The following is an 11,364-nucleotide window of genomic DNA, read 5'->3' as shown; positions in this document are numbered from 1 at the left end:
CAGTTCTACATAAGTAGTTGCCCCATGTATGGATCTAGGCAGACAGCTTGAATATGACCAGGGTAAAACTAGGCAAGTAAACAAGGGCATAAATTCAAGTCTACACAGATTTAGCATTTGACATATCCAAATACAGTTCGAAACCACGAGGTTTAAACGAAACGTATTGGATCCGCCAACAGTCGGCCGAGCTTAAACTCCAGATGAGAGCTTGATACAACGACTGAAGCTCACTAACCCATTAAGCCTCCTTCGACTGGCACTCATCGATTGCTTGTACGATTTCATCCCTAGTCTATTTTCATGTGAGCACAGCCCGCCCCTTTTCGTGGCAGCTAGCGAAACAGGATACTTACAGTGTATTGGGACGCGATGGAAGTGGCCCAGTCTGATATAACCGCATCTGCAGGAGGCTTGACATGACGTTAGTTCCCATTTCCAAGCATATCAATGGCACAGCTAGCAAACTTACATTGGCCTCCAGGCAGCTGACAAGCGCCACACGGAGATCCTCGAATTCATCGCCAGTAACATATCCTCGTGCAGTCTTGGCCGAGCCAGCGAGGGGGTTGGCCGTGGCCAGACCAGCCATAATAGCAGCAAGACCAACGAAAGCCTTCATATTGATAGTCTGATGGTTAGTGAGGACAACAGTATGTGAATATAGTGTGCTTTGTGATGGTTGTGATGGAGTAGAAAGTGATGTCCGCGGAGAGTGTTCCAGTTGAGGCAGAATTCTCGTCCTCTTTATACAGTTCTACTTGTTTGGAGGTACCAGGTCCTTCCTACTCGCTTCTGCAAAGCGCAGAGTCTTGATCATGTCCTCGGAGCCCGCGAGATGACGTGAGGCTGTGGACGAACCCTGGACGTCAGCGACGGCCCAGGCAACGGAAACGTTCTAGAATCTGCCAAATACGGCCATCGTTGGACCCTGTTCCTTGGATTCGGCGGACTGATGCTCCACATATCGGCGCATTTCCAGGACGTTTCTATTCAATGCAAAGAGTTGCCAAGATAATGCAATGAGGTAAAGAGTGGCACCATCTCCTAGGGCAAGGCAATATTTGGACGCTTTGGGATAAGATACAAATGTGGTCTGTGTGTTATTGCCATGCTATCGGCACTCGAGTCAATGTTATTCCCGCCCAGTCCATCATGGGCCGTCGTGTGAAGGCGCTACTATGCACACCGTGCTTCTACTATAAACATCGATTATTCGACACCATCGACCGCATTTGCTTCAATGACATGCCGCAACAACTTGCTATTACATGGGCGCTCCGGTTCTCGGTGGCGGAGCAGGCCTGGTTGCTTAATTGCGGCAATGTGCCATCCTCGCCGCTGCAGTCTGTGATATTCGTCGACGTTCACCGTCATGCCGACTCTAGATGGGTCCATGCCGAGGTAGTCTCTGCCTTTCGGCGACATTATCCCTAGGACTCGGCTCCCAGAAGCCAAGGCACAGTCCACAGCTCGTATCGCTTGTCGTTGTTTACTAGACTCCATAATCAGCTTGCTACGACCTGTCTCCAAGTGCTGTCTACCGGCAGATTCCGTCTTGGCATTTCCAGAGTAAGCCGTAAACGTTACCTTCTGTATTAAATTTTCCAAGGAAAATCTGGTGGAAATACTCGGTTTACAACTTTGTATTCATGCTTTAAAAAAACACAGTATTTCCAAGTCCCATAACTAATAAGCATTCTTCGTATCTCCGTAGTTTGCGCGGTAAGCAGCTCCACCACGGCCTGCTTTGCTCATTACAACTTCAGCCGTCAAGCCTAAAAACCTTTTGCCATCAAGCACGTATCCTTATTCCTTATTCCGTCAAACTCTGCTTCCGTACTTTGAGCGTGCATATATGTAGGACGCATCTGTTTATCGCTACATCGTGTACTGGAAATAACGTCAGCCTAATAAGTCTTTTATCTGGGGACGCTTTTCAAGTCTTACCAATGTAGCAAGAGTGCCTTCAGAAATTGGGCGCATCATTGAACAGAAATTTGAAATCCCCCGACTGAATGCAGCTCAGAACTTCTTTGTCATTATCTGATACCGCTTGAAATTCGAACGGTATACCGCCATTGTTGTAAGCCAAGTAGTAGCCAATGAAGATCTGTTTATTTGATTCAAGCATGGAACCATCTTCAGTAAACAGTGTGCGGACGCACCTCTCGTACACTTCGTCGAGGGCAATCTGTTCGATCTAGGTCTTAAGTTGCCAAGATTTGAACATCGTCACAGTCCCACAAGGCTGTATTTTCGCAGCCAAGGAGGTCTAAAGCATTTGCCATCTTCTCACGTAACGTGTGGAATATTCCGCACTGGGATGTGAACCTTGTTCCCTGGCAGCCCTCAGGCTTTGACGAAAGCAAATTCCGGGCTACTTTTACATGGCCGCTTATTTTGTCGTTCAAAAAGGGAAAAATCTCTTCTTTAAGCGCTCTCAGAAGTTTCTTCTGGATTCGCGTAACAGTCGTTCTCCAGATGAGTATCTGCTCCACAAGAACGATATTCATACCAAGGTGATACAAAGAAAGCTCCAATGCGTGGTCATCATTCAAAACAACTCCTTTGGCGCCTTGTCGGGCGCATTTCGGTACCTCTGTAAACTCCGAAAGTTTGAGTAAATGGCTCTGGACAAAATCCAGAGGATATTTGCGAGCGCCTCCAATAGTCATGCCTGATAGTTGGTAAAATGGCACAACTTTGTTTGGATTCAAAACACCGGGATGAGTTCCAATCGCCACAAAGACCTCTTTTTCTTTGCCTTCTGTATTCTTGTTGCAAGCCTCGTTGACATTTCTACCGGTGGCGACAGGCCCCGAAGTGAGATACGAGCATGGCTGATTTTATATCTAGCCTCTTGTTCCTTCGACGGGGTATTGAGTCTCCGATGATCCTTCTGCCAATGACCGTGCATGCCTTGCTCTAATCCGGTCTGCAGATGATTGAATAGGCTTGCTTGTTGTTCTGGCACAGGCACATTTGAGTCCGAGGCAGCTTCGCATATTTCTCCATCCTCGGCAGGCTGTTCCTCTTGCTCTCGTGTATCGATGAGTTTGGGTACTTTTGTTTGACGTGGCGAGACGGTGGAGTTTTCACATCGTGTAGGCGTCTCGCGACTATCCGAACGTTGAGAGCTCGAGCGCTTGCGAGACGCTGGCGCCGCCGCGCCGGCGTGTCTTGAGGAGGCATTGCACTTGCTCTCTGGGTTGAAGTCGGCGTCTTCTGTTGGCGTATGGAGCTTGAAGGAAAAGGTTGGCTGTGAACTCCTGTCGGTTGGCTCTTCTAGCCTTTGGAATCGTTCGTGTAGGTGGAAAGAATACGGCAGCAGGAGCGGGAGGGACGACAAGTTTAAGTAACCCCTAGGAGTCGCTGCCTGACGGCCCGGATACAAGCTTCAAGACGTATTTCACGGCTGTTCAATGGTGGTCCGTACATTGTGCTCCATTCCGACTACCATGGAGTGCTACTGAACTGGCATCCAGCAAAGCCAGAACCGACCTCGAACAATGGAAATCGCCCGCGACTCGAGCAAACAAAGACCACCCCTGGCACTACAAACAGCAAGACGATAGAACACGCTGCCAACTACATGCGTACTGCCACGCATCTTGTAATGCCCCTGCCCAAAATGTGGCTCGCTGTGTTACGACTCGCGAGGCCGGCCAAAAGGCTGCAGACCGATTTCAGTACGAGTTGAGTGAACTCGAGAGGAACATGCAACCCTAGCATGACTGTGATTTGCTTTTACTCTGAAATATCTTGTACAAGCAGTAGTCTAGTTTCTAGCTAGCTTCGAATACACACTACGAGGTCTAATTAATTACTCGACAACCTACCAACTCCGTACAGTATGCTGAGAGTGCTGGCAGCGTGTTTCGCTTGCAAACCCGTGTATGTAGACAAGTCTTTGTCAGAGCTCGGCACCCCTGCCTCGCGAGTCAACATCAGCTTCACGCCAATTCCCGCGTCATTTGCTGTACAGAGGTCACGTAGCATCGTTCCACACGGTCGCACGAGTCCTGTATGCGATGGATATTCTTCTTCTGCCACGAGTGTTCAGCCGGTCTTTGCAGTGTTCGGCGTCGGAACCATCGTTGAGCACCCAACACATGTCACGCACGTCCTCACCGCGCCCGGCCCAACTGTAGGCGTACAACAAATGGCTCTGTAATAAAAACACCCGTTGTTCCTCGGTAAAAGTGTGCGCAAATGGCCCGCCGCAAACAAGGCCGGCAACGGCAGCGCTGATGCTAGGCCCATGCAGCACCTTGTTACTCTTATACCGGGCCGGCCATGCTCTCTGAAAGAGGGGATTCTCAGCCTTCTTCCGTGTTCCGCTTATCCAAGTCCATGAAATCCTGCAGCGCGGCCAGGAAGGATCGATGGCTGGGCGTTGAAGCCATCCAGGCGTTTAGAATCGAATGTCCAAAGTTGGTGTCGTTGCCCATTCGGCCAAAGGTTGCCGTATCCGGCACAGGAATATCTTGTTGATTAAACAGGGATCCATGTGCCCGCTCAACGTCTTCTCTTGGATGTAAGCACTCGGTGTCGAGGTCGGCATGAACGCTTTCATGTAAGCCGTTAGCCTTTCTGTAGCGGGCAATATGTGTCACACGATCAAACCTCAACAACAACGCCCAATAAAAGGGGCATCGCCGATAAAGGACCTGTGAGGCTACACAGACTGAACACATGACCCGCTGGGAGCATTAGGCACATCTGTCTCTTCAATGTGTATATAGTGGTCACTAGTCCCTGCCATTCCCTTAGGGATCAAGGACCTTGGACATCCTACAAGATTATCTAGTTTGCCCGATAGATGACTCCTGGCAGGCCGCGGTAGGCATCCTCAAGCCAGAGAAAATGTGCCTAAACCAGCGCCAGGTTATACTCATCGGTCCAGACGACCCATTCCCAGTCGGTGCTTCCGCCGACACGACAGACTCCTGTCTCGGAATTTTGGCGGTAGCTCCAAAGTCTTCGAGCTCCGGTAAAATATCTTGGGAATTGGACCCCGTGTGTCCGTTGGGCGGCGGGAAAGCTTAATCGCTGGTAATATAAAACGTTTTCAAAAAAGCAACTTAAAATAACCTGTATATCAACACCTCAAGCAATAAGTAAGTCTTAGTAACACAATATGATTGTTCTTTTAGTCTTATTATTAGTATAATATGACTAGTAATATATGGTGTATGCACACATTAAACCTATTTATGAAGTATATAAACGGGGGATAATAGCTCAAGATGAATAAGAGAGTTGTTAAAGGTTATAGAGAAAAAGAGAGCCAGGATATACACGTTTATAAGCTGAATTTTAGGATCGGCTTTGAGCTCACATCACTAGATCTGTTTACTCCATGACTCAGTGGTTAAACCTGACATCTACTCTAATAAAGACCATCTTAATAAAGAGCTGTCAGAAAGAGCCTCAGTTACGGATCCTTGCTCCATCCGAATCTGCCACAGTGAAACAGGCCGAATCACCAATATTGGAAGCTTTAAATGGTGGATTGCATCACCATGACACTTGATAACATCGGCAATGTCTAGTAGCTCCCCGGTAAGGACGCTCCCCTGGCCGTGATGCTTCAACGAGACAGCCTCCCAAGCCTGGACCACAGGAGGTCGTAAAGCGAGTTCCCATGTTCCTCTTCAGGCAATAACAGCAGGTCGCTCTTTACCTGGCGTATCTTAATAGCATGGCTGATGCCTCTTTTCCGTTCCAAATTTCCATCGTCTCGAGTTTGGCATTCTCATGACAGCGGCCCGCTACTGTCCGGAGCATGTCGTCCATCTCCATGGGATCCCCATCGGGTGCGAGTTATTGTGAAGTGAGGGCAAGCAAATTCAAGTTTGGCCACTTCCAGGAAGCCTCAATAGCATGGAAGAAGTGGCTAGCATCAACAAGATACGATGCCGAGAGGTGTTCAAGCTTGAGACTGGCGTCGGCGACCGCACGGCTGACATTAAAGTCCGGGATCCGAACAGGACTACACCTCAGACATTTCATGGCGTACTATTGGTGGAAATTCTCAAAGAGTACGAGTTTCCGTAGTTGTCTAGAGGCGAGCGATTCAAAAAGCACCTGGAAATCTACAACCAGGATAAGTCTTAGCTGTCGCCAGTACACACAAGTGGGAGCGGCACTCACATTTATCTCCCAACTTCTGCATCCCATCAATCCAGTCCCTCCAAGGCTCATAGTGAATTTCCTCGAGTCTGGGAAGACGGGCAAACATCTGTGCTAGTGCGACCGGCTTCCATCGCCGGCGGTTGTGCTGACGGAGAGGAACGCTTGTTATTGCCGGGACTAACGGCAGTTGCAGCCACCACTGTGCTTCCTGTTCCTCAGCGTCGAACGGCCTCTCGCCCATGATGTCGTCAAAATATTTGAAGTTAACCGCAAAGGATGGAGCGGAACCTCGCTTGCCGTCAATTCAGCCGTGCTGATGGTTAGTCACTTTCGCTGACATCGCCTGCTTCTCGTATAGGCTCCAGTCGCACCGAGCCGGGGGGATGGGAATATCAGGCCCAAAGGTCAGATATTTGAACCAGTGCTTCGAGTCGCTGGGGAGTGAAGACTGGTATCGAGCAGCAAGGTTCCGTGTGGCTCCCATGTGCTGAGAGTTGAGAATAGAGGCTGGAATGCTGTGGTAATCTGAACATTGTCGCTGTTACCGAGCCCTTCCATATCTCTGATACTGGGAACACACTCAATGCAATCATATTCCAGGAGTTCGAGGCAAAACCAGATGTAGCGGACACGAGCCCGATGGCGATGAGCAATCGACTCAAAACCGGCGAGCCGTGAGGGTGTCAGCTTGATTCGGGCGAAATTGTGCGGCTCAATGATAGACTTCCATTCTCGAGACACTGTGGCAAAGCCAGCCAAGTCACATGCGTCCTGCAGTAAGGACTCTACGACCAGAGTTCGGAGTGCCAAGATATATTGCTGCCTGTTGCTAACGACATTGGCGTCACCTTCACCAAGAGGTTGACAGATGGAATCCAATTGTGCGTGAGGGTAAAAATACTGGAGCAGCTGGTCTCTTCTATATGTTCTCGGCAGCGTCAAGTTGGTCCGTTAAGAAGGGTAGCGTGGATCTTATCACGATATGGTATCATCTAGTTGCATTCAAGGTTGTTTTAGGGCCAGGCACATGTAAACCCATGTCGTGTTCATGGCAGTGCTCAAATGAATTATGGCTCTTTCTGTCAGCATTCGCGATGCAAAGCAGCGAAATAGGTGCGCTTACCAAGCTCCCTTAGCCAAGTACAATAGCTCGATACACCAAGGGCTCACAAAGTAATTCCGGTAAAGCCAGGAAGAAAGAAGTAATGAGGAACATGGCAGTCAATTTCAAAAGCGGTGAAACCTTACCAACTAATAGTCTACGATATGTCTTGCTTGTCTCACTATTCCACGGCGGACGAAAGCCAGATGACGAAAGGGAAGAATCCAGTCTGACGATACATGAATCAAAGCATAATTGGTCGGGTCTCAGTTTCAGCCGGTTTATTGAACCAACCGATCTACAGTGGAAGGCAAAAGGAATCTGACCATATCAGGTACCTGGCTATCATGTTTTATATTATAATATTTTGTGTGTGTATATTTGTGTATACTTCGCGGCGGGCAAATATATTCTGCCACAGACTGTAGGTTACATGTACTATCCAGAACACCCAGCCCGCGCAAAGGTGGCCGACCCCTCGTTCTGGACCCACCAGTTGACCAGACTCCCGGAACTACTGGATAGCGGCGCAAAGAGGACAGAATCCGACAGACCAACAGTCCAGTCTACAGAGGCCACCTCGCCAGACCTTGGCGCCCCGCCCCACTTGCATCTCGCGTGCGCTCCCTCCACCAATGACAAGTCGGCCTCGCCAACCTCAACGTCAACTTCGACCTCATGCTCGTCCTCAATCTCCTGTCTAGACCTTACCTCCCCATCCCGCAATTGAGTCGCCATAATCGTGATTCTTCACCTCGCGACTCATCCCTTCTTGCCCCCATCGCTCTTTGGTCTCTTTCTGCTCCTTGTTTGCGTCTCGTCCATCTGCCCGCCATGTTGTTCTCCTCGTTGCTCTCTGTGCTTGCTCTGCACATCTTTGGCGCGGCTGCGGTATGAAAACCACCACTCATCATCAATTGAATGACAAGACACTCACGCCTAACTCGACGACCGTCACAGGCCGACGCCGCCGACGACAGCGCCTCCTCCCACAGGGCTGATCTCGCCGCCGTCGTCAAGACCACCTTCCCCGACGCCGACATCCTCGGCGTCCGCCTCGTCAACGGCCGGCCGACCAAGGCCCTCGTCGAAGTCACCAACAAGGAAGATGGGCCCATCCAAATCTCCGTCCTCGCCGGCGTCCTGGCCACCACCAAGACCCTCCCCGAGGAACCCCCGCCTACCAGGGCATCATTCGCAACCTGACGGTCGTGCAGTACAACCACCCCATCGAGGCCGGCGAGACCAAGAGCTTCACCTACTCCTTCGCCCTCGACATGCAGCCCCAGGATGTGAAGCTGCAGATCGCCGCCGTCATCACAAACGCCAACGGCGACGTGTACCAGGTCCGGCCCACGACGGCCTCGCCGCCATTGTCGAAGCTCCCACCAGCTTCCTCGACCCTCAAATGTACCTACAGTTCTTCCCCCCTGTTGATGCTCGAGCGCACATTGAAAAGATCTGACTAACAATCCCGCCCAGCATCTTCCTCTACCTCGTCCTGTCCGCCGCTTTCGCCGGGACCCTCTACTTTGTCTACAAGACCTGGATCGAGGCCCTCTTCCCGCAAGCCAAGCGCACAAAGTCCTCATCCAGCGGCCTCAAAAAGGCCAAGAAGTCCGCCGACGCCGACGCCGCCCTCTCCGGCTCCGAGTCCGCTGCCGCCACCACCGGCAGCAAGACTTACGACGAGAGCTGGATCCCCGACCACCACATCAACCGCCCCATCGCGAAGCGCGTCAAGTCTACCCCCAAGAAGAAGGTTGTCGAGTAAACACCTCTTGTTGAAAGAAAAGAGGCCTGTGTTTTTTTCTTTCTTGAAAACAAAAGGGTCTGTAAGACGAGCTCTGGGGATAACACGAAATGTCACATCGTGATATGGCTGTATGAGAACAAGCAACCTGTACTACGAGATGATCTGCAGGCGGGCATAGCTTCTGTCTGACTAGGAGATGGGACAAGGGGGTTTGTTGGGTATGAGTCGGCGAGGGGAATCGGACAAATAAAAGCTATCGCACAGTATTCTGTACTACCGCGTCAGGATATTTACTATTCTTGCACCAAAAAAAAATAATCAAAACCCTAGTCATACCTCATGCCACAAGCTTGAACGTGAGCCATGTCCGGGATTTCATGTGCCAAACGTGTCCTCATCCCGTCTAGCAAAAAGCCCAGCTAAGCTAAGCGTAGTCTCGCGGTATCGTACTTGTACGTTGTGTCATCTACACCCATTGTAATATACCATTCAACATAGCAACATGCAAGCCACATCATACCGTCTTGACAAAATTTTTCTCACTCATCGCGTCTCCGCTCCGCCGCCTCCCCAGCCAAATAGCTCATCACGGCCTGCTCCTGCAGCCTGCAATCCCTCTCGCCGCCGCCGTCCTCCAGACCAACATGCCCAAAGAGGCACGCCCACAGGTCGCCCTTGTCCACCACCTCACCCGCCGACTTGTCCTTGCTCATGAGCTTGGAAAGCGCCGCGTGCTCCAGCTCAAGCGTGTTCGCCGCCTCGATATTCGCATCCAGCAGTTCCGGCGTGGCCGCGCCTTTTGCACCGGCGCCCGACGGCCCATGTGCTCCATGCGTCGCTGCACCGAGAGATTGTAAATGCTCTCTTCGACGGTGCCGGACACCAGGTACAGCCATACGGTAGTCTCGTGCTGCTGCCCGATACGGTCTACCCGCGCAATGGCCTGCAGCTCGAGCGCCGTGTTGAGCAGAGGCTCACACAGGAAGACGTGGCTCGCGTTGACGAGGTTGAGCCCGCTCGAGTGGGCGCGCGCATGAAGCAGGAATACTTCGACGGCGGGGTCTTCCTTGAAGCTAGCAATGCCGTTGACGTCGTCGATGGAGGCGTGGCCGATGCGGAACCGTCTGAATGCGTTGCGCAAGATGTGCAGGAAGTCGCGATATCTGCAAGTTTGCCACGTATTAGCAACAGCGAATGGAATGGACGGGGTTTGTCGTCCAGGCAGAGAGGACAATTCAGAAGACGTACTGGGAAAACACAATCGACTTGGCACCGGGGTCGGACTCTCTCAACCAGAGGAGGTCCTCACAAGGGTGTCAACTTGGTCGTGAATGACGGCCCGTCGAGTTCCACGTTTTTAATCTCGGCCAATTTGTCCGCGTTGAACTCGGAGTAGATTGCCGTCTTTTTTGGCGAGCTGCCAGCCACCGCCGCGGCAACGAGCCTCCCTGATCATTGGCGCCTTCGCTGCGAATCTGTAACTGCTGCGGCTTTATGGCGATGTCGTGCAGGTTAGATGGCTTCAGGCCCCTTTTGCACACGGGGCAGTTGTGATGGGCTTTGAACCACAGCGTCATGCATTCCTTGCAGAACTGGTGGCCACAGACGGTCAGGACGCCGGTGACAAAAGGCGTCTGGCAAATGACGCACATTCGGGGCTCATTTGACTTGGCACCCGCTTCTTTCAAGTTCAAGACTATTACCAAGTTAGAACCAAACACCTGGATCGCTGGCCGAGGGTTAGTTTTTCGACTTACGGTATCTATGTTTCGCTTCGGCCGAAGACAGTTTTCGACGCAGCTCATCTTCTGTCTGCTTCAGCTTGTTGATCGCGTTGTCGTCTTTGGGTCCTTCCAGAGGGAGCACGGCGTCCGAAACTGCCTGCAGCTGACGATAGTACTCCAGTCTCGCATTCATTGCCACTTTGAAACTTTCAATTTCCGATTCCAGTGCCGTTGCCACTTTGTTTTGATCGTTGATCTGGCTTTGAGTAGCCTTCAGCTGGTCCGAAGCAATCTTGAACTCCACGGCCTCACGGCTCGTAGTAGTGTTGTCGCGGGACAGCCGGGGATTGCAGGCCACGGAACTCGCTTACGGCACCTCTCATGGATAGATGGGCCATCTTGGGTTTAATTCTGCCCTCAGCCGAAGCATTTGGACCATCTTCACCGGCGCTGGACCCTCACCGGCCCTTGCCAGCCGGAGGGAAGTTTCGGTTTCGTGCTTGGCCATTCATTCGTTTGGCCAGAGATTGCGTCTTGACGATCGGCAATAGCAGCTCGCAAGGTGGTAACATAGACCATAAGCAAGTCTTGGAACTTGGCAGAGTTCGCCAAGCTCTCTCCAGTGGTTTCGACGTCTTCGT

The 11,364-nt window shown here is 51.3% G+C and overlaps 4 protein-coding genes across 4 annotated transcripts; 2 read left to right on the top strand and 2 right to left on the bottom strand.

Annotated features, from left to right (window-relative positions):
- Positions 1-241: 241 nt before the first annotated feature.
- J3458_012799 (uncharacterized protein) lies at positions 242-622 on the bottom strand (the record flags this gene model as incomplete). Its single annotated transcript, XM_066120128.1, has 3 exons — positions 242-295; positions 357-413; positions 473-622. 3 exons carry the CDS (start codon positions 620-622, stop codon positions 242-244), a joined length of 261 nt encoding a protein of 86 aa, XP_065974763.1.
- A 7,248-nt stretch (positions 623-7,870) lies between these two features.
- Positions 7,871-8,449, top strand: J3458_012798 (uncharacterized protein; the record flags this gene model as incomplete). Its single annotated transcript, XM_066120127.1, has 2 exons — positions 7,871-8,134; positions 8,204-8,449. The coding sequence occupies exons 1-2, from the start codon at positions 7,922-7,924 to the stop codon at positions 8,447-8,449; spliced, it is 459 nt and encodes a 152-aa protein (XP_065974762.1). The 5' UTR covers positions 7,871-7,921.
- A 71-nt stretch (positions 8,450-8,520) lies between these two features.
- J3458_012797 (uncharacterized protein) lies at positions 8,521-9,017 on the top strand (the record flags this gene model as incomplete). The annotated part of the gene is made up of 3 exons (XM_066120126.1): positions 8,521-8,582; positions 8,636-8,653; positions 8,726-9,017. The coding sequence occupies 3 exons, from the start codon at positions 8,521-8,523 to the stop codon at positions 9,015-9,017; spliced, it is 372 nt and encodes a 123-aa protein (XP_065974761.1).
- Positions 9,018-9,538: 521 nt separating this feature from the next.
- J3458_012796 (uncharacterized protein) lies at positions 9,539-11,068 on the bottom strand (the record flags this gene model as incomplete). Its single annotated transcript, XM_066120125.1, has 4 exons — positions 10,757-11,068; positions 10,428-10,695; positions 9,805-10,162; positions 9,539-9,703 (listed from the first exon to the last, which is right to left on the bottom strand). Exons 1-4 carry the CDS (start codon positions 10,914-10,916, stop codon positions 9,539-9,541), a joined length of 951 nt encoding a protein of 316 aa, XP_065974760.1. The 5' UTR covers positions 10,917-11,068.
- Positions 11,069-11,364: the final 296 nt, after the last annotated feature.

The sequence above is a fragment of the Metarhizium acridum genome (genome assembly GCF_019434415.1).
Source record: "Metarhizium acridum strain ARSEF 324 chromosome Unknown scaffold_272, whole genome shotgun sequence".
NCBI classification, from domain to species: domain Eukaryota; kingdom Fungi; phylum Ascomycota; class Sordariomycetes; order Hypocreales; family Clavicipitaceae; genus Metarhizium; species Metarhizium acridum.
This window is presented reverse-complemented; position numbering and strand designations above follow the sequence as displayed.